This window comes from Syngnathus typhle, linkage group LG7 (assembly GCF_033458585.1).
Source record: "Syngnathus typhle isolate RoL2023-S1 ecotype Sweden linkage group LG7, RoL_Styp_1.0, whole genome shotgun sequence".
NCBI classification, from domain to species: domain Eukaryota; kingdom Metazoa; phylum Chordata; class Actinopteri; order Syngnathiformes; family Syngnathidae; genus Syngnathus; species Syngnathus typhle.
In genome coordinates, this window is record NC_083744.1 from 2,116,118 (window position 1) to 2,143,333 (window position 27,216).

Genomic DNA, 27,216 nt, shown 5'->3' on the forward strand with positions numbered 1-27,216 from the left:
CGAAACATGAACAGAGCAGCCTATTTTGACATGAAATAGCCTCGCGCGTATAGCAGCTATCGTTATAGCATTAGCCATCCGCAAAAACCAATGACCCTCAGCTGGCAATCTCCCATGAGCCTCAGCAAAGTGTAAACAAACAATCGCGTCTCTCAAACGAGCTCCTATAAAATGATCAGAACTGACTAAAGTTCGATCTAACGCATTGGTACAACTTACCTATGTTTCCCTTACATATCGATCCGTAGATTTACTCGAAACATGAACAGAGCGGCCTATTTTGACATGAAATAGCCTCGCGCGTATAGCAGCTATCGTTATAGCATTAGCCATCCGCAATTTCCTATGAGCCTCAGCTCGCAATCTCCAATGAGCGTCAGCAAAGTGTAAACAATCGCGTCTCTCAAACGAGCTCCTATAAAATGATCAGAACTGACTAAAGTTCGATCTAACGCATTGGTACTACTTACCTATGTTTCCCTTCCATATCGATCCGTAGATTTACTCGAAACATTAACAGAGCAGCCTATTTTTACATGAAATAGCCTCGCGCGTATAGCAGCTATCGTTATAGCATTAGCCATCCGCAAAAAAACATGAGCCTCAGCTCGCAATCTCCCATGAGCCTCAGCAAAGTGTAAACAATCGCGTCTCTCAAACGATCTCCTATAAAATGATCAGAACTGACTAAAGTTCGATCTAACGCATTGGTACTACTTACCTATGTTTCCCTTCCATATCGATCCGTAGATTTACTCGAAACATTAACGGAGCAGCCTATTTTGAAATGAAATAGCCTCGCGGGTACAACAGCTATTCGGTGACGCCCCCTGACTACAGTTACCGTAATGCTGGGAAGCGATGCGACCTTGTAATTTACTAGTCGTACTAAAACGTACTAAAACATTTTGGCAGAGCACTGTGTACAACCAGTATGGATCAACAAATTCATCACTTGATCCATATATAAGGCGCACCGGGCTATAAGGCGCACTGTTGACTTTTGATAAAAATTTAGGTTTTTAGGTGCGCCTTACAGGGCGGAAAATACGGTAAATAAAGCCACGATCCGTTCCGAATGAAGTAGGTCCCGTCCAATGGTGCAGCCATGTTGGCAGGAGAGCCCTTACGCCTTGAAATGGCTCTCCCATCCTGGCACACAGCGGTGATGTGCAAAGCTCCCATCCAGTTCCCTCCTGGAGAGCAGTTGCCGTGAATGCATTCGTGGGTCTTGTTTTCTTGGATGAAACGCGTGTAGTCCATTCCAGGTAGCGTTCTGGTTTAGGCCACTTGTGGCATCTGTCGTCCTCCAACAGTCACATTGGGATTAATCCAAAAGAGTTTGATCACAAATTCATTCCTGCGAGTCCAGGGCGGTAGGGGTAGCGTCACTGACTGACAGCACGGTATTGATATCCAACTCCTCCCATGGATGCCATACATTTCGCTTCAGTGACATTCATTGCTTTGGCCTCCAAGTGAACTTGTGTGGAGCAAGGGGAGTTTTTGAACACACACATAACATCCCACCTGTGTGTGCGCTCTCACAGTGACCTTCACATACCGGTACCAAGCCTTGGTTTCGTGTGGGTTTCTGGGGTCTCATGACCAGTCCTCAAAGTTCTCATCGTGTGACCATCATTTTCCACGGTCAACATTATCACTTGGTCTGTTCAGATGTGTCCATAGACCATAGCATGCTCCAACCACAACGCAGCAGAGGATCATGTGGAGCCCCGTTGCTACTAAGATGACAGGAACACCGAGACATACCCCCGCCTAGCGGAGTTGGGATCGTTGTTCGCAGATTTTGCCACCGCCCCGAAATGAGGGGTCCAGCACTCCTTGTAGCTTGCAGTGGCTAAGGTGAATCCAGCTGGGTCGTTCAGCGATCTTCACTGCGGTGGGGGTAGTAAGCAAGACTTGGAATGATCATATAATCTGCCAAGGACTGTTCTTCATCTGCCCTTTGCAACTCTTGTAGTCAATTGTAATGCCCTTTTTAACGAGGCAGATAGGAGTGTTTGAAAGAAGAGTTTGAGCACTTCCTAATGATTCCTCCTAACCAAAGACCGTTCATGACAGGGGCTTTCCCATTTATTGCCTCCTGTCTTTAAGGAGATTCCCTTATCCATGCCGTCTTCTTCCTAACACGTTCGCACCCACACAGGTTGTGCACATAAATGCACACACCGAGCGGCGAGCGCGCACCCAAGGCTCAGACAAACGACAACAGCCTGACACAACTTTACAGAGATTACGCACGAACACAGAACACAGACAAAGGGATTCTACACATCTCTCATGTAGCTTTTTTTTTTTTGATAGAACCTCCTATCGGTAACTGTATAGTGGACTGTTTAGCATATAATCCCTTACTCAACTCCCTTGCTTCTACTTTTCCATGCCGGTGCAGACGTAAGTGACCCCCATTGCAGTCAGCCTTGTCAACTGTCGCCTTGTGCGACTCCTATGCATGATTGTGAGAAAGTCAAAAATTGAACGTATCCAACTTTCTGACCACCCAAACTCCACTGTGGTGCAACGAACTCACTATTTTATTATGTAGGTACACTGAGCAACCTAGCTTCCTTTTGACTGAATTCACTTTAGTCCAAATATCCTATTCTAAAATGTATCTAACTCAATTTCTACTTCTTATGCCTGATGAGCCAAAACATCAGATCTCACTCTTGTTTCGCACCGTTTTAGCCTTTTTGTTTTGTCCAGTCTGTTCAATCTCTGACCATGATACTGCTCTCTGTAGCTTTACGCATTATTAAATTTTTATCAAATCGCCTCAGTTCTGTCAAACTCAGTGCACAATGAAGCTCCTGTCCACTTTGACCCAAGCCCCACCAAGTTTAGCCACGCCACAGCAAGGAGTGCGATTTGGCTGTCGGCCACTTCATGTCTTCTGCTGCAAATTGGTGTTCTTTTGTTGTTGCTTCAGAGCCAACCCATCCATGACTCTCGAATGAGTCCATTGTTCAAATGAGTCCATTTTCAACATTGTGAGTTCCTCCGCTTCTCACTGTCTTTTCTCGTCCCCGAGGATGTCGTCTTTCCTCCGGAGTGTACTTGCCCCCCTCCAAGCACAACAACAGTCTTTCTCTGTCCTTGCCAAAGGTCAAAGGTGCCTCAAAGCCAGGCACCGTTTTGTAGACGTCCACGGCTGCAGGCAGAGTCTCGGGATCGAGTTTCAGGGATCCTGGCACTGAGAGTGACAGACTGGGACATCAAACTTGTAACCAAATGTAGCTGCTGCTAGTAACGTTTGTTTACCAAACTTCAAATTCTCCTAGTAACAGCAATCTCGTCTTTATATTATAAGTCCTGCAACTCATCCTATTTTCGAGCTACGTTCTGTCTATAGTTCCAATTTAATGAGACAGTACATTGTCTTCAGTATCATTATTCAAAATTAACTCAACGAGGTCTGCGTTCCACATCTAGCCCTGATCTATGTCTTGACCTCTCAAACGTTATTACCTGTGTCATGCTTGCTCAAAAATGTGACTTAGAATATGGTGCTGTGAATTTCCAATCTCCCTGATCAAATTGGATCCCGCTTCTTAGTTCTTCTTTCTCATGCTCCTGTTAGCCTGCAATTGTCCAAATCAATAATGTTGTTGTCTTTCTTTTGAACCTCTAAATCTCTCGTGTTGCTAACCTATCTACACCAGGAAGGGTCTTGAAGAAAGGACCAACAGATTACTCCCAATATCTCCTCATTATTTATGAGTTAGCCTCCCTTTCCTCACTCGGGTGCATATCTTGTCAGTTGTTAATGGAAACCAGATGTCTCGTGCCAATGAGATCATGGACTAAGGCCCAAACAATCCCGCACGAACCTGACCCGAAACATGACCCGGTCACACTTAGGCTTACTAGTGAGATATACATTGCATGATACCAGAATAGAAATTTACCACAGTATGACACCAAATGTATTAGAAAATCCATATGTCGTAAAGTGTTGTATTATTACTATCTTCCACTATCTGTCCTATTCACTCCCTCCTTCTGAGGCTTGGCAACACCCATGCCTCACACCTTGACAAACGTTTTGGGAGAATGTGTTCTTTACTACATATGATTCCATCATTTAATTTGACTTTCTTTCCAAAACGCTTCTCAATTTCCCAGTTCACACATCTTCTGCATGTTACTGGTTCTCCAGTTTTTTCTCTAGTTAATTATCAATCCAAAAGCTACGTTTTTCTTTTTAGCATTCAATTTACTCAAAATCACTCTTTCAGCAAAGTCGCTCTATTAAGTTTCCATAGTACCGTTTTTTTCCGTGTATAGTGCGCAAAATTTTACTAATTTATTGTCCTAAAATCTGGGGTGCGCATTATACATGGGTACAAAAAAAAAAAAAAAATTTTTTTTTTAAATTTTTTTTTTTTTTTTTTTTTAAATCCCAATGATCGTCACACACGCAGGGAGGCAATGGGTCCCGTTTTTATAGTCTTTGGTATGGTCTTAACTAGGCTGGATGTAATTTTTTTTGTTGGCGTTGATTTCTCCGACTGCCCGTAAACGCACCACCGCGCTTCGTGCGCGCACGGGACAGCAAACGAGCAGGTGATCGAGCAAGCCTTGTCTGATACGAGAGCATTGCGGTCGCATGGAGCGTGTTTGAAGTGAACAGCAGAGAAGAAAGGCAAAGTGTTGTGAAATAAAATGCACAGAACGGATGCGCAAGACACGTCAGCTATATAAAGAGCGAGAGTTGTTTTCTTCCTATTAGTTTCAATTCACAGTTTAATTAGCAGTTTCAATCAGCAAATAACAAAATGCGTATTACAGGTAATATTTTATTTCACAACACTTTGCCTTGTTCCTTTGGTCTCTGCTGTTCATCCTAAAACACAAAGGCGCTCTTTAAGCAATGCGACAGTGAGCGCCCGGCGCGCTGCGGTTGCGCGACCGCACCAAATCAAGCTCCCTGCGCAGTGCGCACTGAGGTCCACTTAAATTTTAGAAAGTACATCAGGACTTTAAAAATATCTTCTAAATTTCAGCGACGGCTCTGTCACAATAATCGACCAGCCCGGTGCAGTTGGGCGGTCGGCGGCGCGCTACGGTTGAGCGTTCTCTCGCACGCTCTCCCTCTCGCTCTCTCTCGCTCTCGCACACACGCAAACCGGATATCATACGGAGGCCGCCATTACAGATGCGCAGAACGGATGAGCAAGACACGTCAGCTATATAAAGAGCGAGAGTTCAGTTCTCTACCTAAATCCGTATTACAGGTAATATTTTATTTCACAACACTTTGCCTTGTTCCTTTCTTCTCTGCTGTTCACTTCAAACACGCTCCATGCGCACGGAGCGCGGTGGTGCGTTTACGGGCAGTCGGAGAAATCAACGCCAACAAAAAAATGACATCCAGCCTAGTTAAGACCATACCAAAGACTATAAAAATGGGACCCATTGCCTCCCTGCGTGTGTGACGATCATTGGGACTTAAAAAAAAAAAAAAAAAAAAAAATAATTATTTTTTTTTAAAAAAAAAATCATAAAAATTGGGTGCGTATTATACATGGGTACAAGCTTTTTTCCAGCATCAGCATACCATTTTTAGGGGTGCGTACTATACATGGGGGCGCACTATACACGGAAAAAAACGGTAGTCGCCAAGAACTTCAACCATTCAACCTGTATTTTCTTTTCATTCAGGGAATCATTCATCAATGCTCATTTACATCTCACACACAGTTTCCAAAAAGGAGTCTTTCCATCACATTGGTCTCAATTCATCCAAGCTCACCACACAACATTCATATACAACTCAGGGTTCCTGATAGAACAATCCACCAATCCAAAAAAAACTAAACTCATAAAAACTACTAGCAAATTAATCTGAAATTTTCCTTTGTTTTTAAATTTAAAGAACTCAATCTCTCAGATTTAGCTCGTATGTAGAAATTGTATAATTTTATAACACCATCAATCAATTATTCCTATTAAATGTAGCATTGCAATGTCTTAAATTCACAATTTTGCTTCTTCCAATTCCTGAAAGCATGTTCTGTCGTTTTTTTTTTTTTTTCTTTCAAATTTCTCATGAGGGCTCGACACTTAACATGCACTAGTGTGGATCAATTTCTGCTCGCAAACACATTTCTCTCTTTTCCTCTCATTTTTATCTTTCCAAATCGTTTCTGTTCTGCGGTGCAAATTGGATAGACCACAGTTTAGCAAATTTCTTTACACTAAAAGTTTAGCCAATCTTCATCATTTTAACACATGCACAGCTCTCGCGTGCGTAAGGTAGGTCCCAGCACCAACGATTCGTCACAGGCTGGCCATTTCCTGTGGTCGATCATGAGCTGGTCCCTCCCACGCACACGAGGACAGCACATTCTAACTTTTTATTTATCTTCTAGAAGCAAGTTGCATTTATTTACCACTTGATTTGCAAATTTTAACTTTTGTGTACACACACAATCTGATCCTTGGTCATTTGTCATTGGGCATACTTGCATTGTCATACTTCTTGTATGGACAGGAGCTCTAATAGTCCAAAATAAATGTTCCAATAATCTAACAATGACATGTTTTGCTGTCATAATGGCATCTATTCTTCTCCGTATTAGCATGAGGGGTCAAAGTGGAGGAAGCTTTTCATGCTGTAAATGTGACTTTTCCTCTGCCACTTCCCCCACCCCTTGATTGGTTTTGTCTTGCAAAACGACACACTCTTGCAAAGTGTCCTCGTTTCCCACAGTTCCAATAGTTGTCAGAACCTGATGGGGGTCTTGAATTATATGGCGGCCTGCGACCATGTTGGCCTCTAACTCTTCCTCTGCCCCTTTGGGAACTTTGGAAGAAGATCGTTGCATCTCCATTCAGATCATTATCATCATCTAGACGAAATACATTAGAACATTTGCCTTTCTCAATCGTCACAACGCAAGCAATGTCTGCTTCCACCAAGTGTTTCCTCACCCAGTTGCCTAAGTCGGGGGGTGAAACAGTGAGGAGCGCATTTCTAAGATGTTGCTGATAAGCACTCTCACCTGCATCATCGACTGGGATGCCACTGTGCACCCAGAATTCTTTTCCAAATCTTAATTGAATGGTGGTCTCATCACTTTTTATCTTTCCATTTTTTGTCTCTTGAATTTGTTCTCTTCTCTCTTGTGAAGCTTTCAACCACATTCTAGCACAATTCAACTCTCTCTCTTCCCTTTTCTTTTTCAGTCCCTTTGTCGTCCTATCTACACTCTCCTCCAAAACATCAACCACTATCTTCCAGACTTCCACTTTCAACTTTCCTTCTACTCCATACTTTTTCTTCCACTTCGGCATGTATTGCATACAATTAAGAAATTTACCTGTCATGTACTTCTCATCTCCTTCAAGAGCTAGGGATTTACCGGTTTTGTTTCCCATCTTAATTTTAGTAGTTCTAGTTTTTCCAATATATATTTTTTTCTTTTTTCTTTTTTTGTTCTTTGAGGATCCTCAATGCAGGTTTAAATTGACCTTCCACCAAATCCTCTTTGCAGTCAATTTATCCTACCAGTCGCACACTCAACCACACAACTTTCATGCAAACAGCTTGGAATCCCCTTGGAATAGAATCCCAGCTGTTTCATAGCTTGGAAAAACCAAAGCCGTATCTCATAGCCCGGACAAACCAAAGCCGTATCTCATAGCTTGGACAAACCAAAGCCGTATCTCATAGCTTGGACAAACCAAAGCCGTATCTCATAGCTTGGACAAACCAAAGCCGTATCAGCGCTTTTTTTCCTATGACTTACTTGATCCCTGGTTCGTTGCATTGTCGGGTCCCGTCAATCCGCCTCTGTCAGACGAAGGTAGACTTAAGATGCTGGCCCAGCGAAGAAGTTCTCTTCCCAGGACTTTCTTTTCCAGGTGCTCCTGATGGACGCTGGCTTGTCGACAATGCAGCACGTCTTCCTCCGTCAACCAGATGGCGGGTATGAGGGATCCGGGTCACGGCACCAAAATGTTAGAGTGGTGCTCACTCTAACTTATTTTGCAAGAACCACTCGGAGACAAGTTAGTCGTTTTAGACACCTGCAGGCGGAGAGTTCACTCGTCGCTGTGCTTACAGCGATGGTCGAATGAAGTCTGACTCTCCCTTCCCACAAGAGCACCTTTATTAAGAAGAAAAGGGTGGGGGTGACAGTAGACTGAATAAACAAGTTAAAGCTCTTGACCTCTAGATAAACAGAGCAGGGGATGTTTTACGACATTGTTTAGGATGGGACAGAGCTAGGTGGTTTATTACCGGTTACATACCAACGTAAGCATAAAACTAATCTACCCAAGTTATTTATTACCGGTTACATACATTCCAACATAATCATAGCTCAAGATAGTTTGGAAAACCCTGACACTGTTGACAACTTTCTTAGCAGCACGTCGTAGTCCATAGATGGCTACTGCAGGCGATGGGCCGTTGCCGAAGACGTGTACCCGCATGCGGTACTCTTGAACCTCTTTAGACAGGTCATTGTCTTTGTGCCACAGAAATCTGAGGTAATCTCTGTGTTAATGCCTCACCAGGAATTCATAAAACATCTGCTGGATGTCCGCAGTGACAGCAATGAGATCTTTCCTGAAACGCAGCAGCACGCCAAGCAGAGTGTTATTCAAGTCGCACCCTGTGAGAAGCACTGAGTTGAGGGAGTGCCCGTTCAGTTGGGCGTTTGAGTCAAACACGACCCGTATTTGCCCAGGCTTCTGGGGGTGGTACACACCAAAAGAAAGGCAGGTACCAGCATTCTTTTGTGTCGTCAATGGATGAGGCAATCTTGCATGGTTGTTTTCAAAAAGCTTTTTCATGAAGGAGAAAAACTGCTCTTTCATCTCAGCGTTTTTTCTCAAAGTGTGCCGTAGAGAGCTTATTAGACGAGACAGGGCTTGCGCTCTGTTAGTTGGGAGCCGAGGGCGGGGCGGCTTAAATGGTAGGGGAGCTACCCAATTATTCCTTTCATCCTGGGCGACTTCTTTTTCCGTTATAGTCAAGAAGAATTCGTCCTCAAAGGGCATGGCACACTTGTTGTCGCTGTCTGTTTGTTGGAAAACAGTCTGCCCGAGCTGATCCTCGACTGGCAATGCTTTCAACGTATGTGTAGTGTGGCCATGCTTGTCCTCCCCGCCGTAGGATGGTCTCTCTTTCACACAGATGTTTTGGCAAGGAACGAGAAGTGACGGACGTCCATTTTGAAGCACATGAGTTTTGAAGATGCTCAGAGTTGGCTTGTGGGCGTTGTCCAGGCAGACTTCGCCTATAATGACCCAGCCTAAGTCCAGGCGCTGGGCAAAGGGTGCGTTATGAAGACCATTGACTTGATCTCTCACTTTGTGTGCACGTATCATATCTCTCCCCAACAGGATCATCATCTCTGCATCAGGATCCAGCTTGGGAATGAGAGGAGCGAGATGTTTCAGGTGCGCGTGTGTGAGGGTTACCTCTGGAGTTGGAATCTCAGATTTGTTATTAATTATTTCATTGCACTCAATGAGAGGTGGAAGGTCTAGGCACACACCTCCGTTCACTGCTTCGATCTGAAAGCCCTCTCTGTGGTGCCGGCGCAGGTTTTCATCAGGTAAGGGGAGAGGCTGCTCTTGACTTTGAAAAGGTGGAAAAATTCAGAGCGGGCCAGTGAGCGGTTGCTCTAATCGTCAAGTATGACATACATCTTGACAGAGCGATCTGGCTGTCCCCGAGGGAAGACGCGCACCAGGCACACCTTTGAGCATGAACGTGGAAGGTTGCCCTTGCCGCAAACCTTTGTGCATCGTGACGTCACTTCGAGTGGGAAATTTCCTTGTGCCACTGTGTCCATTTGTGGAAGGGCCGATTGATCGGGAGGCAGAGAGGTGTCTGGGTGCATCGCAGAGCTGTGTCTTTGGCTGTCACACTCACCACATTTCAATGGTGCCTGAAAATCCTTGGCAAGGTGGTTTGGAGCGCAGCATTTAAAGCAGCGTTCATGTTCTTTAAGAATGTCTTTTCTTTCCTGTAATGTTTTTGGTCTAAATGATCTGCATTTTTCCAATGGGTGTGTTTTCTTGTGCACAGGGGAATAACGAGCCGAATCATTGTTTTCCTTTCCGTCGTCCGTAGAGTTTAAGGTGTTCGCATCAGCGGTACTAGACACGTCTGTTTTGCGCACAGATACAGCAGTCTTAAAGTCTTAAATTCACTTGGCTTGAATGGAGCTTTCTTACCTTTGCCGTACGGCTGGCTACTGATGGAGAGGCTGAAGTTTGGGTCATTTCGAGCCTTGGCTTGGCCATACACAAAGTCCACAAAAAATGAAAAGGGAGGGAAAGATGTCCTGTAGCGCTCCTTGTACTTTGAGCCTACCCCGAGCCATTTCTCCTGCAGGCCTGAAGGTAACTTCTCCGCGATAGGCTTTATCCCTCGAGGCGTGTCGAGGTATGCAAGGCCAGGGAGATATCCATCGTTTTTGGCTGCTAATAGCTCCATGAGGAGATCATTGAGCTATCTTAACTTTGTGTTGTCTCTAGCAGAGAGACGGGGAAAATCGTCCACTCTTCTGAACATGGCATTTTCAATTATTTCTGGTGCGCCATAGCATTCATGCAGTCTATCCCAAGACAGTTATAGAGCAGCTTTGGGCTTGGTGACATAAACAGCACGGATCCTCTTTACATGTTCAGACGAGTCTTTACCGAGCCACTTCACTTCAAGAGGTCCAGCTCCTCACTGTATGATAAACCTAAGCCTTGTGTTGCATTTAGGAATGAGGACTGCCATGCCCTAAAATTCTCTGGCATATCATCAAATTTTGTGAGGCCAGTAGTCACTAATTCTCTGCGAGCAAGAAACTTGGCAAAGTCTATCATGTGTGGAGGGCTGGCATGAGGAGGAGAATACTGACCTTGTTGCATATGTGGACTGTCAGGTGGCTTTGGGGCAGATGTTTGCCTTGCTGCATGTGGAGGCTGAGTCGGGGTTCCGATGTCACTCTGAAGAGGCCTGAAGTTATCACGCAAAGGCCTGAAGTCATCCATGCATGCTGGTGTCGTAGATGTGGGTGATGACTGTCGCAGGAGGCTGTACTCACAAGGTCTGACTGCACCATGAAATGGGGGGGGCATAATACGGAGTGTTGATTGCCTCTTGGAACTTCTCCTCTTCCTCACGTTCCTCATTCACTGATGGTCTGCAGACGTTGTGTGAGGACCTCTCCTCAGCTGCCGCCGGTGGTGGACTATGTGTGGGTTTGTGGCGCCAAACTCCACTGTAGGCTACAAGGAACTGCGCGTTGAGCTGTATTTGGCTTTGCACATAATCTTCAGTGCGTTTTTGAGCCACATGCGCTGGCAAATGACTTTTTATGCTTAGCACATCTTCATTTTCTATAGCTGCAGCTGCTTCCAATACTTCTGCTCTCACCCGTGCCACTTCTGCTTCCTTTTCAATTTCTAATTCTTCTAAATCCATGTCTAGCCTAGCTCGTTGCCTTTTAATTTCCAACTGCTTCCTTGAATAGGCTACCTTGGTTGCCGCTGCTTCAGCCGAAGCTCTGGCTCTGACAGCTGCCTCCAGAACGGAATTGTAGGATGACGAGCGCTTGGAGTTAGCACTAGCTCTCGATCGACTGTGGACTGATGACTTGGCTGATGAAGGTCGACGTGAATTCTCTTCAAAGTCTGCCGTCTCCGCGTCGATAACACTGGATACATCTTTAGCGGCCATGTTTGAATCTTTCGTTGTTTCCTCAACTCGCTGCACCGCGGCTTTTCACTTAACCGCGGCTTTTCACTTCACCTCGGCTTTTCACTGTACTGATCTCCCTGTGCGTTATGTACTTCGTGTACGTTGTCACAGTTCATCAGCCAGCCAAACTCGTGTATAGAACACTTGAGCCAGGATTCAGAGCGTCTTGCTCCCTTTATTTCTGTTCAGTGTTAAACACGAGTGAAACTGCAAGTAAAACAACAAACAGTTTCTTCTATGAAAATTCATCTTATAAACAATAATAAAGTTATCCAATAAACAATGAAAAAAACTTACAGCCGTTGATTCCGTGAGGATAAGGAGAGGAGAAAATTTTGTTTAGATGACACAAGTAATGCTAACGTCTCAACTCATCAGTTGTCAAGTCGCTTCAACAAAAACATGCACAGCTTCAAAATACATTTCCGGTTTGCTTCCGAACGACAAATAACCATTGTGTATGCTTCTTTTCATAGAAAACATTTCTTACGTCATGAAAACAATTCTGAGGGCAGAACAACGTGAAAAAAACATATACTAAGTCGCTCCGGAGTATAAGTCGCATTTTAGGGGAAATTTACTCGACAAAATCCAACACCAAGAACAGACATGAACGAGCAACAACAGGCTAAACGATAGGTATGCTAACGTAAGATAAATACAAACGAAGAGCTGAGAACGGGCCTGATGTAACATTCAGAGTTATTCAAATAACTATAACATAAATAACACGTTTGTAAAACCATCTGTGTCACTCCAATTTATTAAATCCATCGATCGTCCTTTGTCAACAATGGCTGCGCGCATGCACTTCAAAATATTCCACAGGCCCATATAACGATATATAAATTATCTCTCTCTCTCTCTCTGGCATCCGTCTGTCTTGAGAGACAATGGTAGCGCCATGGAGTCTCCAGGGCGCTCGCCAGGGCAGTATTTTTGAAGATCATGCGTTGCCCATTAAACATGACTCCACTCCACACATGGCCAACTTGATCCAAGGGAACGCTGCGCATTACATTTGGAGCTGGTTTAGCTGCAGGAGCTGCCGGAGAGATGTCGACGTCGACTATCCAACCGTCTTCGGGGCTCCACTCCGAATTTTTCCTCAGGGTTGTCTCCCGAAGCCTTTCCCGAGAATAGGTAACCCACAAGGCAGTGGGGGTTTGAGAATCAGGGTTTTCCGTCCCCTAGATCAGTGGTCCCCAACCACAGAGCCGCGGACCGGTACCGGTCCGTGGGTCACTTGTTACCGGGCCGCCAAGCCGCACAGAAAAAAAAAAAAATTATCGACGATCAATTAATTCAGGTCAAGACACTCGTCCCGGTCACGTGACATGTTTCCCCAGTCGACCCCGCAAAGGTAATATGTGGCGACAGGCTAACTAACCAGGCAATGAAGCATTCAAAACTGCTTCAACACATGGAGACCAAGCATCCTGCAATAAAAGACAAACCTTAATCACTTCGGGTGTCATTGTCTCCAATTACGTCTAGATAGGACCGGCTCGTTTCTGAGAAATAAACTCAGTGCTCCCACTAATTCAACGTAATGGTGAGTTTTATTTTTGTCATTTGTACTTGTTTTTATGTCAGTCGTCTCATGTTATTTCATCGTATTTATATATTTATTATAAATGTATTATTTATTTATATAAATGCCGGTCCGCGAAAATATTTCTGACATGTAACCGGTCCGTGGCGCAAAAAAGGTTGGGGACCACTGCCCTAGATAGATTGCCCTCCCAAGCTGACGAGCTCTATCTACCCGAAAAAATTATATATCAAATAACTATTATATAAGCAATAATATTATCAAACCATCCGTGTCACTCCAAATCATGAAATCCATCGATCAAATTCCTTGTCCTTTGTCAACAATGCCGCGCGCGCGCCCTGACGTCAGCCTCGTCGTTATTCCACAGATCTAGTATGTAACTATATTGTAGTGTTAACAAAGTACAAGGAAAGACGTGGGATTGTTAACCGGTCTTTATTTAACAAAACGAGAGTTCAACAAGCCAACACCTACTGAACTGTAACGATAAAAACATACAAGTTGCTACACGAAATAAAATATATCAAATAACTCTAACATTAATAGTTCACCGCCAATCGGCCCCAAGCACCGGCGTCGACGTCCAGGCGTGTGGCGCCGTGGACTTCCATCCCCGGAGGTGGCACTTCCAGCCACGGAGGTGGAAGAGAGCTCCATAGAATAGGACTGGCCGTGCGTAAAAGCCATGTCCGAGCACCGTCCCCGGACAGCCACCCGGCCGAGCACCGGCTTGACTTCCATCCACGGAGGTGAAAGAGAACTCTGTAGAGTAGGACCGGGTGTGCATAAAGGCCATGTCCGAGCCCCATCCACCGTCCCCGGACAGCCACCCGGTCGAGCGTTGGCCACCGACTTTCATCCTTCGAGTTGAAAGAGCTCTCCGTAGAGTAGGACCAGGCGTGCGTAAAAGCCATAATAGTTTTTCAAACCTTCTGTGTCACTCCAAATCATTATATCCTTCAAACTCTTCGTCCTCCGTGTCACTTACAAACAAAGCTGCTAATGATGCCGGTAGTACGTGGGGCCCTTCGTCATCTTCGTCATCCCGTGATCGAATCTTTGTCCTTTATGTAAACAACCGCCGCGCCACACCGCGCCGCGCTGCTGACGTCACTTAAAATTTAAATTACAGTAATCCCTTGCTACATCGCAGTTCGTTTATCGGTTTCATTTTTTTTGTTCTTAAACTTTGAAAATTTGTGAAAAAATTCACATATAAGTCACTCCTCAGTATAAGTCGCCCCCCCACCCAAACTATGAAATAAACCGTGACTTATAGTCCAAAAAATACGGTACTTACTAATCAATTTTCGACTTCGAAACCGACGCTCTTGGGGTATTTTTAGCGAGTGTAGAAAAATAACAGGTTACCACCTCCCCAAGCAATGTTCGGTCAAGGAGGTCAAGAGTAAAGCGAGATTTATTTTTTGTTTGACAAAGCAATAATAAAGCTGTTGTTTTGGTTTTCTGTGTGTTTAACACAGAGTAATAGGGAAAAATATGTGACCTTTGCAATAGTCCGGCTTACATTATTTGCTTTTACATTTATTTTAATGGGCTTCTACTTACAAACTTTTCTACTTACAAAACTGATTGTGGAACCAATTAAGTTCGTAAGAAGATGTACCAATCTAGTATGTCAAAATATCACATTCATTGCTGTAAATTCCTTGCCGTAAACCCATGCTGTAATGCCTTTCATGGTGAATTTAGACAATACATTACGTCAATCAAGTGCTCTGACAAACAAAATTCTTTGGAAATGATGGAAGTTTGCACTGATTTAAATGTATGCTATGAACCCTAAGATAGAACATGCTAGCTTTTTCCGTTTTCCTGATCAGAAAATACATAAACTGGGTTACCGTAATTTTCGGACTATAAGTCACGGTTTTTTTTTCATAGTTTGGGTGGGGATGCGACTTATACTCAGGAGCGACTTATGTTTTTTTTCACAAATTTTTACCTGATCATTAACACATCTCTTAATTACAAGTATAGTTGACCACTTCACATGTTATTTTTAGTATAGTTGATCACTTCACATGTTTTCATATCTTCATATTCATATCCTGAACATACACAACAATAGAGAGAAAAAATCAAATAAAGTTATTAACACTTTAAAGCGCCATATCCTCTGGACATGTCCTCTGTCACCAGGATGACATAAAGGACGAGAAGTTTGATCGATGGATTTAATGATTTGGAGATACACAAATGGTTTGATAATATTGTTGTTTATGTGATAGTTATTTAAAATATAGTTTATATATCGTTGTATGGGCCTGTGGAATAATTTGAACTGCGGCGTGGCACACGGCATTGTTGACAAAGGACGATCGATGGATTTAATGAATTGGAGCGACACAGATGGTTTTATAAACGTGTTATTCATGTGATAGTTTTTTTTAAATAACTGAATGTTACGTTGGCCCATTCTCAGCTCCTTGTTTGTGTTTGTCATGTTAGCATACCGTATCATTTAGCCTGTTGTTGCTCGTTCATGTCTGTTCTTGGTGTTGGATTTTGTCGAATAAATTGCCCCCCAAAATGCGACTTATACTCCGGAGTGACTTATATATGTTTTTTTTTCACATTTTTGGGCATTTTATGGCTGGTGCGACTTATACTCCGGAGAGACTTATAGTCCAAAAATTACGGTAGTTAATGAAAAATGGACCATCGTCGCTTTTGTATCCCTTTAAAGGAGTCTTTCTTCCAGGTGATTATGGCGGACCTCGGTGTCAAAAAGGGAGATATAGTCCTGTTGGTATGGGCTCAACCATTATCACCTATCACCTTAAAAAAGTTTGCAGAGGCACTTAGTACCATCGTTGGTCCCAATGGCCGAGTTTCAGTGGAAAACACGGAAATGCTTATGCTTTGTGAGTATGACTCATTACTCTTCTTCTGTCTAATTGTCATGTCACAAACACGTTGACCATTTACCTTTCTCTCCTTAGCCTCCTATGCTGAATCCTCATTCGACTGGGTGCTCTCTTGCCTTCTGCCGGACATCATTTCTATCCACAGTTCAGAGACTCTGGCAGAGATGGCCAGAGTACTTAAACCCGGTGGCAAAGTAGTTCTGGATGAACCTGTTACAGGTCAGATACATTTCTCATGGGCAGTATAAATATATACTGTACATTGGGGTTTGTTTGTTTATTGATTAGCAAATTGCAGTAGTAGTTACAATATTACAAATAAAGCATAAAATCACACACCATAAAAATTATTTAGAATTTCTTTGTATTGAGTGAATTTTGCTTTTGGTTGGGTGAAACATCTGTGCATTGATTGCAAGAAACTGGCTAAGGTTGACTTTTCACAGAGGTGGGAACTTTACCAAATTTTGCTGATCGGTCCATCGTCCGTTTCCTGGACACCCTTCCGTCCCCACCTGTCCATCTTAATCCTCCTTTGGTCCCCGTCCTTTCTTGTCATTCAATAGGGCTTCTGTCCATCATCAGTCTGAAAATAGTCCAGAGTCCAACAGATGACAAACGCAATTTAAAATTGTGGCATGCATATGTCAGAATTGAAATGCCTTGCCTTAACCAGGATCCCTTAGCGAAGAGTAGAATAAAATTGGAGATTTCATAATACAATAATTAACCTCTTACCATGTGGCTAATATACTATGTACCGTTTTTTTCCATGTATAGTGCGCAAAATTTAACTAATTTATTGTCCTAAAATCTGGGGTGCGCATTATACATGGGTACAAAATTATTATTATTATTATTATTATTTTTTTAATTTTAATTTTTTTTTTTTTTTTTAAAGAAAGTCATGGTACAACAAAACCAACAACAGGACTGACCAACAAAGTCGTGGAACAAAAAGACAGGGTGACATTACCAAAGACAGGAACAGAAACCACATCATGACAGTAACACATGCAATGATCCGACGGTGAGCGAGAGGCAGACAGGACTTGAATACAAAACACGTTACATCGATTGAGGTGACACAGGAAGAGAGGGGCGACGCGAACAGAAACTATGGCAACCTAGACACATAGCAAAACTTGCGACGAGACATGACAAATCTCCCTCGAAATAAAACTTGAAATCACCTTTCTTCTTGTTTGTTGTCAATCGCGCATCGCATTCAGCCATCCTGCCCAACACACTTACTCAGTAAAATTCATAATTGACGACACATCGTTTGATGCGATGGTGCAATCCTTGATGGTGTGTTATTGTCAAATATTGTTTGTTTTTAAATCTTCATCGCGGACCGGACGTCATACGGAGGCAGTATAACTGCGCATGCGCACTATGGATCCCATGCGCAGAACGGATGCGCAAGACACGTCAGCTATATAAAGAGTTGTTTTCTTCCTATTAGTTTCAATTCACAGTTTAATTAGCAGTAGCAATCAGCAAATAACAAAATGCGTATTACAGGTAATATTTTATTTCACAACACTTTGCCGTGTTCCTTTCGTCTCTGCTGTTCACTTCAAACACGCTCCATACGAACACAATGCTCTGGTATCAGACAAGGCTTGCTCGATCACCTGCTCCGAGTCACGACGAGGGGCAAGTTTTGGTTTCCAAGGGGTTTTTTATTCCTCTTCAACGTCTCTCCCATACAGAGCCGCCTTTTTCACGTCCGCACGCCTTTTTCACATGCGCGCACGGAGCGCGGTGGTGCGTTTACGGGCAGTCGGAGAAATCAACTCCAACAAAAAAAATTACATCCAGCCTAGTTGAGACCATACCAAAGACTATAAAAATGGGACCCATTGCCTCCCTGCGTGTGTGACGATCATTGGGACTTAAAAAAAAAAAAAAAAAAAAAAAAAAATTGGGTGCGTATTATACATGGGTACAGGCTTTTTTCCAGCATCAGCATGCCATTTTTAGGGTGCGTATTATACATGGGGGCGCACTATACACGGAAAAAAACGGTAAGTGGATATACCGTTTTTTTTAAGTCCCAATGATCGTCACACACGCAGGGAGGCAATGGGTCCCATTTTTATAGTCTGGTATGGTCTTAACTAGGCTGGATGTAATTTTTTTTGTTGGCGTTGATTTCTCCGACTGCCCGTAAACGCACCACCGCGCTCCGTGCGCGCACGGGAAAGAGGCGGCTCTGTATGGGAGAGACGTTGAAGAGGAATAAAAACACCCTTGGAAACCAAAACTTGCCCCTCGTCGTGACTCGGAGCCGCAACAAATGTTTCGGATTTGTGTAGGGTACATTGTGACAGACAGCAAACGAGCAGGTGATCTATTGCGGTCGCATGGAGCGTGTTTGAAGTGAACAGCAGAGAAGAAAAGAACAAAGCAAAGGGTTGTGAAATAAAATATTACCTGTAATACGGATTTAGGTAGAGAACCGAACTCTCGCTCTTTATATAGCTGACGTGTCTTGCGCATCCGTTCTGCGCATCTGTAATGGCGGCCTCCGTATGATATCCGGTTTGCGTGTGTGCGAGAGAGAGCGAGAGAGAGAGCGCGAGAGAGATCGCTCAACCGTAGCGCGCCGCCGACCGCCCAACTGCACCGTGCTGGTCGATTATTGTGACAGAGCTGTCGCTGAAATTTAGAAGATATTTTTAAAGTCCTGATGTACTTTCTAAAATTTAAGTGGACCTCAGTGCGCACTGCGCAGGCAGCTTAATTTGGTGCGGTCACGCAACCGCAGCGCGCCGGGCGCTCACTGTCGCATTGCTTAAAGAGCGCCTTTGTGTTTTAGGATGAACAGCAGAGACCAAAGGAACAAGGCAAAGTGTTGTGAAATAAAATATTACCTGTAATACACATTTTGTTATTTTCTGATTGAAACTGCTAATTAAACTGTGAATTGAAACTAATAGGAAGAAAACAACTCTCGCTCTTTATATAGCTGACGTGTCTCGCGCATCCGTTCTGTGCATTTTATTTCACAACACTTTGCCTTGTTCCTTTCTTCTCTGCTGTTCACTTCAAGGGTGTTTTTATTCCTCTTCAACGTCTCTCCCATACAGAGCCGCCTCTTTCCCGTGCGCGCACGGAGCGCTGTGTTGCGTTTACGGGCAGTCGGAGAAATCAACGCCAACAAAAAAAATTATATCCAGCCTAGTTAAGACCATACCAAAGACTATAAAAATGGGACCCATTGCCTCCCTGCGTGTGTGACGATCATTGGGACTTAAAAAAAAAAAAAAAAAAAAAAATTTTTTTTTAAAATTAAAAGTTTTTTGTACCTATGTATAATGCGCACCCCAGATTTTAGGACAATAAATTAGTTACATTTTGCGCACTATACACGGAAAAAAACGGTAACTTACGGACACCCACCTCCAGGGTTTTTTTATGCGTAATGAAAACTTTATTTGACAATGTTGCTCAGCACTCAGGTCACAACCAGTTACAGTTTCAGAAAACTGATAAGGCGTGATTGGTTTGTGACCTGAGTAACTGTGATATTATTTTCAATCAAGAGGAAGTGACAAAATGACCTCCCCTGAGATGGATAAAAAGTTGTGGATTTTGCCGCTTTAACTCATATTCCACAAACGCAGTGTTGCTCAGAATGCCATGTTTAGACTAGTAGGGGCACATAAGACATATTATGAAAAAAAATGTTGTTTATCTACGTGTGCCCTGCGATTGTCTGGCACCCAGTTAGCAGATACTTCGCCTACCACAAGCCTGAGTTCCGAACATTTTAAGATGCAATCAGATCTGCAGGCTCAGCGAGCACTCAGTCTCAAGCCCACAAAAGAGATTGGTAAAGGTTAAACGGTATAATATATCTCAATTAGCACAAATTCAAATATACACACAATTATATAAATGAGTGATGACTATCGCTATATGCTAGAAGCTAGTTTGCAATTGATTTAACATTAGTATTGGAACATTATAGGCATTGGTTTTATGTTACGTTATTAACAACAACCTCTTTTTTTGTCAACGTACCACAATGTCCTAGCAGTGAACTGAGACGTGTTTTTACCTTCTGGCATTTTTGTGCTCCGAATCACACGATCCGAATGATGATCCGTCAGCCATGTATGTCATTTACTTTTTGATAGTTGAACGGCCACAGGAGGGTGCCATCAATATTGGTGTATTAGTGTAAACTAGAAAACTTGAAATATGACTGGTAGCAACCTGTCTAGTTGCCCATCTCTAGTTTGCCATCTCTAGTTGACAACAAATTTTAAAAACAAAACAAATGACAACATGGCTTATAACATGGATTCACTTCTTTTTATCTGTACGATCAATTTCACATTTACATTGTATTCAGATGTTGTCTTGTTGTTTTAGGAGTTGAAGCAGAGAGTGTGAGGACTGCTGAGAAGCTGATGTCCGCAATCAAGTTATCAGGCTTGGTGGCAGTGGCAGAGGTGGGTATAACTGGATGGAGATTTCTTTGACGCTAAAAGGGGCCAAAGGTTATACAATAGGAATGCTACCAAAATGTGAGTAAAAAAAAAGCCTCAGTGAAAAGAAAAAAAACGTTTTATCTGTAATTATATCCATTATTCTGAGGGGAGAAAACAATGCAGAGAGAATATCTGGCGCAAGTGGCACCGAGATCAAATCAAATCAAATTTGCCAAGTTTGAGCATGCCAAACAAGGAATTTGACTCCGGTACATCTCGGCCTCTGTACAACATTTAGGTAGCTTACAACATTCAGGACAACGTGCAAAAATTGGAGGGGAGTAGTTCGAACAGACTGCAACCTGGGTGAGAAGGGTCTGTAGAGATGTTACTTGCACGTTTCTTGGTACTGGACAGTCTGTTTGGTGGTCGATTCAAACCAGACAGTGATGGAGGTGCAGAGGATAGACTGGATGATGGCAGTATAGAAGGTCTTCAGCAGCTCCTGTGGCAGGTTGAACTTCCTGAGCTGTCTCAGAAAGTAGAAAGTATTGGGCCTTCTTCCGGACAGTCTATGTGGCCGGTCCATTTCAGGTCCCGGGAGATTGTGGATCCCAGGAATTTGAAGGTGTCTGTGGAGAGAATAGTATTATTGTGGATAATGAGGGGTGGAAGTGGTGAACGGTCTCTCCTGAAGTCCACTGTCATCTCCACGGTCTTGAGCGGGTTCAGCTCCAGGTGGTTTTGGCTGCACCAGTGAACAGGCCGCTCCACCTCCTGTCTGTACGCAGTCTCGCCACCGTCCCGGATCAGTCCGATGAGAGTGGTGTTGTCCGCATACTTCAGGAGCTTCACAGAAGAGTCGCCTAAGGAGCAATCTTAGTGTAGAGTACATATGTCAAACGCAAGGCCCGGGGGCCAGATACGGCCCGCCACACCATTTTATGTGGCTCGCGAAGACAAATTGTGCATCAAATTCGTGTCATTACTAGAATTGCAAATTGTCTTCACTCTTAATAATAGCTTTGATTTTAAATATTTGACCAGTTTTTACTCGTCTGATTTGAAAACGAGTTATTTGTCAGGTTGTTTTGTAGCTTTTACTGTATATAATATGAGGTGCTCATACATTTTTTTGGGGTTGACAGTCATAATGGCCCTCCGAAAGAAGCTATGACTACAATAGGGCCCGCAAAAAAAAATACTTTGAAACCCCTTGTGTAGAGAGAGAAGAGCAGTGGGGAGAGGACACACCTGTGGGGGACGCCAGTATTGGTGGACGTCAGTCCACACTTAACTACCTGTGAAAAGAGCCATTCTCCCTTAAATCTTGTTTTTGAGGGGTGATGGTGCAGGTTAATATACAGTGGTGGTGGCTTCTTTCGGCTTTTACCCGAAGGAGGTCGCCACAGCAAAACACCCGTTTTTTGTCCAGATAATTTGCATGAGAAATGTTTAGCGCAGTTTTTACGCCGGATGCCCTTCATGACGCAACTCTCTGCATTTACCCGGGCTTGGGAACGGCACAGGGGAGACACTGACATGTGCCCCCCCATGGCTGCATATGGTTTTCTGACCGGGAATTGAACCCAGGCCGCGGGCGATGAAAGCTCAGCTGAAAATACAATTTTTCAAGTGTCTGTGCAAACACACTAGCTGCTTGTTGCACACTGTAGACCACTGTGTGCAACACCAGATCAAATAAGTAAGTAAATAAGTAAGTTAGTAAGTAAATAAATAAGTAATTAATTAATTAAGTAATTAATTAACTAACTAAGTAAGTAAGCAAGTAAGTAAGTAAATAAGTAAAATATTGTCAATGAGAACTTTAACTTGCTCGGGGTTGGATTTTATTTTGTGTAAGCTCGTTCCTTTTCGGTCGGCCTTTTGCGCTCTCTCGCAATAATGTCCCGATCCCCTGTCCCATCTTGAGTCTTTGTACAATCACAACAGCTTTCATATTATATTTCTGCTGAATGACTTTATTCAGTCCATATTTTTCCCTCCATGAACCCGCCTGCCACTTTGGCTTCACTGCATGTTTTGCATAGTAGACCTTTCTCACTCGACAAAGAGAAAATTGCACCCAGTTTCACCCTTTGTTCTTATATGTGCACACACTCCCGACAGCCATTCTATCTTAAAAGAACCGCCGCATCTCTTATTTACTTTGGCTTGTCGAGTGGATGTGTCGCTGTTCATTCATTTCGCCATGATGAGGGGTTAGCTCACTTAGCATTTGCAGCTCCTGACTCCGCCGCATTGTTCTTAGCTAGCTAACCTGCACGGCACGAATGGGCAGGACACTGTCAATGCTATGATTGGCTATGTAGCGTGAGTAAACCATATAATATCATTGGCTGGAAGCCTGCCAATCACTGATTTACACTGCAAAAAGGCAGGGAAAGAAAATCATTCGTCCACTTAGATTAGATTACGTCTAACATTAGATATTAATCCATCAGTTTAATCAATTGTGCAGCTGCGCAGCTTCGAGGGAACAGTGCCTTGCGAAAGTATTCGGCCCCCTTGAACCTTTCACCATTTCGCCACATTTCAGGCTTCAAACATGAAGATATAAAATTTTAATTCTTTGTCAAGAATCAACAAGTGGGACACGATGAAAAGAAGTGGAACGGAATTTAATGGATACCGTAAATTCCGGACTATTAGCCGCACCGGATTAAGCCGCACCAGCTAAAATTGGGGGATATTTTAGTTTTTTTCTTATATAAGCCGCACCGGACTATAAGCCGAACGTGCACACGCGTTTTTTACAAAGAAAGACCGTTCACAGAAAGCCTTTTTAAAGTTTTAATAACATACTTTAACATATCTTTCTAAACATTGCCTGTGACGCAGCAGTAGTATCGCAGCAACACGGAAGTGTGCACGCGAGTTATTAACAAAGAAAGACTGGACACAGAAAGCTTTTTCAAAGTTTTAATAACATAACTTAACATTTCTTTCCAACGTGAGTTATTAACAAAGAAAGACTGGACACAGAAATAGAGATGCACCGATCCGACTTTTTCAGTTTCGATACCGATGCCGTGGCTTTGCGTATCGGTCGATACCCGATACCGATCCGATATTATGGTTGACTTAACAAGCTACATAACTCTACATGTGGAACAGAAAAGACCAAAGGCAATGGCATCAGGCAGACTACACAGTTCTTTGCTCTAAATTAGGGGTGTCCAAACTAACGGTCCAGTTTTTATTGGCCCGCAGCAAATTCTGAAAACATAATTGAATATGGCCCGCACAAGAAGCTTGAGCTCAGCTTCTCAGTTTCCACACTAGATGGAGCCCGCCACACAAAGCGTTTGACGTCCCATTAACACCCCCCCGGAAGAGAAGCGAACACGCAGCGTTTGACATCCGATTAGCCTCCAACCCCCCCCCCCCCCATTCGGGAGAGAAGCGAACGCGCAGCCTTTGACGTCCCATTAGCAACCCGAAGAGAAGCGAACGCGCAGGGTTTGACGTCCGCTTAGCAACCCGGGGAAGAGAAGCGAACGTTCGCTCCATGTTTGCGTTTGTTTAGAAAACTCTCGTGGCATGCGGCACACGTGCTGCTGACGTATGACGTAGCCCGCGTCCCAATAGATTAAGGAAAGTATCGGCCCACAGATCGGCTGCATTTTCCGATACCCGATCCATCTATTTTGTTGATATCGGGGCCGATATCCGATCCAGATATCGGATCGGTGCATCTCTACACAGAAAGCTTTTTTAAAGTTTTAATAACATACCTTAACATTTCTTTCCAAACACTGCCCGTGCCGCGGCAGTAATACCGCAGCAACACGGAAGTAACACAAGACTAATAGGGCTCGTTAAAAAACGTACCAGTAAAAGTAAAAAAAAGAGCTTCATCGTCTTCATCTTCCTCCTGTGCACTGAAACCATCGAAGTCTTCCTCCTCAGCGTCCGATTGGAATAGCGTTAGATATCCTTCGTCTCACACTTTCTCAGTCTCTTTTTCGTCGTCGCTTTTATGCATTTTTTCGAGTGTGATGAGGGTCTGTTCATGCTATTTTTATTCATGCACGAAGCGCTAAATTACATTAAACTAGCGAGCGACACGTATAGCTCCAGAGTAGACGGGACCACGAAATGAAGGGTGACGCAACCGTCTTGACAAACTAGCACGTCTTCTTCGGCGCATTATCTCTTCTTCGTCTGTCTCGCTCTTGCTTCCTGGTAGAGCGCCCCGGAGGCCGTAAAAATCCATAAATACGCCGCGCCGCCATTTAAGCTCTATTTCCTTCTTTGACAGCCAAATCGATTGCTTTTAACTTAAAAGCTGCATCAAATGACTTTCTTCGTGTTTTCTCCATGAGGGTGTGTGCGTGAACCGCGAAATTTTCAAAACACAAACTAGCACGTCTTCTCCGGCGCATTATCTCTTCTTCGTCTGTCTCGCTCTTGCTTCCTGCTAGAGCGTCCTCTGGAGGCCGTAAAAATCCATAAATACGCCGCGCCGCCATTTAATAATAATAATAATAATACCTTTTATTTGTATAGCACCTTTCATACAAGAAATGCAGCTCAAAGCGCTTTACAACAATGAAAGAAAAACATGAATACATAAAAACAAAACATATAAGATAATAAAGTGAGTTTAAAATAGGAGCACGCTTTAATAAAATAAAGAATATATCATTAAGAAAAGGTAAAAAATAAAATAAAGATAGATAAAATTAGGCTTAAAATGAAATTTACAAAACGTAATTAGTTAAATGCTCGGGTAAAGAAATGAGTTTAAGTTTTGTTTTGAAAATATCTAGCGACCTGCCCTCCCTGATACCTATTGGCAGTATGTTCCATAGTTTGGGGGCGTAATTAACAAAGGCTGCATCACCGATCTTCTTTCTGCTGTTGCTGGGAGCCTCCAATAAACTAGCAGCAGATGATCGCAGGGTTCTTGGAGGTATATAGCTAACAAGAGAGCCTCGGGGTTCAAAGTAACCTTCTGAATAAAATGCATTAAAAGTTCACGTTCATTACAACTTGTATTTGGTGAGCAAAATGTCAGAGGAATTGAATTTAAATGCTGATTGATTGGGTTTTAATACAATGCAGATGGTCCAAACAGTGCCACTGCTTTGTGTAATATCTGAGTCACATGGCGAAAGTAAGAGAAAGGGTTTAGAGCCCTTTGACGCAGGTCACCTAGCGTGCATTCCTACTAAAGCTCATAATAGTCACAAGCAACACAGCCAGAATAAGCAGCAGCCATAGTAGTGTTTCAAAATAGTATTTTTGTTGTTGTTTTTTTTCTTCAAGATACCGCAGTGTATAAAAGTGACCAAGTCATCACAAAAATCACAAAAAAATCATTATATAAGCCGCACCTGACTATAAGCCGCAGGGTTCAAAATTTTGGAAAAAAGTCGCGGCTTATAGTCCGGAATTTACGGTAATTTAAACTTTTTTAACAAATAAAAATCTGAAAAGTGGGCCTGCAATATTATTCGGCCCCCTTGCGCTAATACTTTGTAGCACCACCTTTTGCTGCAATTACAGCAGCAAGTCGCTTGGGGTATGTCTCTATCAGTTTTGCCCATCGAGAGACTGGAATTTTTGCCCATTCTTCCTTGCAAAACAGCTCGAGCTCAGTGAGGTTGGATGGAGAGCGTTTGTGAACAGCAGTCTTCAGCTCTTTCCACAGATTCTCGATTGGATTCAGGTCTGTACTTTGACTTGGCCATTCTAACACCTGGATACGTCTATTTGTGAACCATTCCATTGTAGATTTGGCTTTACCGTTTTTTTTCCGTGTATAATGTGCAAAATTTAACTAATTTATTGTCCTAAAATCTTGGGTGCGCATTATACATGGGTACAATTTTTTTTTAATTTTCTATTTTTTTTATTTTTATGTATTTTTTATTTTTTTTTTTCAAGAAAATCATGGTACAACAAAACCAACAACAGGACTGACCGACAAAGTCGTGGAACAAAAAGACAGGGTGAGATTACCAAAGACAGGAACAGAAAGCAAACAGACATCATGACAGTAACACATGCAATGATCCGACGGTGAGCGAGGAGCAGACAGGACTTAAATACAAAACACGTTACATTGATTGAGGTGACACAGAAAGGGAGGGGCGACGCAAACAGAAACTATGGCAACCTAGACACATAGCAAAACTGGGGACGAGACATGACAAATCTCCCTCGAAATAAAACTTGAAATACCTTTCTTCCTGTTTGTCGTCAATCGCGCATCGCATTCAGCCATCCTGCCCAACACACTTAGTCAGTAAAATTCATAATTGACGACACATCGTTTGATGCGATGGTGAAATCCTTGATGGTGTGTTATTGTCAAATATGGTTTGTTTTTTAATCTCCATCGCGGACCGGACGTCATACGGAGGCAGTATGACTGCGCATGCGCACTATGGATCCGATGCGCAGAACGGATGCGCAAGACACGTCAGCTATATAAAGAGCGAGAGTTGTTTTCTTCCTATTAGTTTCAATTCACAGTTTAATTAGCAGTTTCAATCAGCAAATAACAAAATGCGTATTACAGGTAATATTTTATTTCACAACACTTTG

The 27,216-nt window shown here is 43.2% G+C and overlaps 1 protein-coding gene across 11 annotated transcripts in view; it reads left to right on the forward strand.

The window, feature by feature from the left end:
- Nucleotides 1-27,216, forward strand: part of ciapin1 (cytokine induced apoptosis inhibitor 1) — a 144,595-nt gene that overhangs the window by 40,996 nt on the left and 76,383 nt on the right. For 9 of the 11 annotated variants that reach the window (XR_009715051.1, XR_009715050.1, XM_061284307.1 and 6 more), the window contains 3 exons: nucleotides 16,024-16,186; nucleotides 16,265-16,408; nucleotides 20,579-20,658. Coding sequence is in view for 9 of the 11 variants with exons in the window: in XM_061284307.1 (XP_061140291.1) it covers nucleotides 16,030-16,186; nucleotides 16,265-16,408; nucleotides 20,579-20,658 (381 nt within the window). In the remaining 2 variants the exon portion in view is untranslated. Of the gene's footprint in view, nucleotides 1-16,008; nucleotides 16,187-16,264; nucleotides 16,409-20,578; nucleotides 20,659-27,216 lie in introns of all 11 variants that reach the window. The other 2 variants (XM_061284306.1, XM_061284310.1) reach the window with 2 other exon arrangements.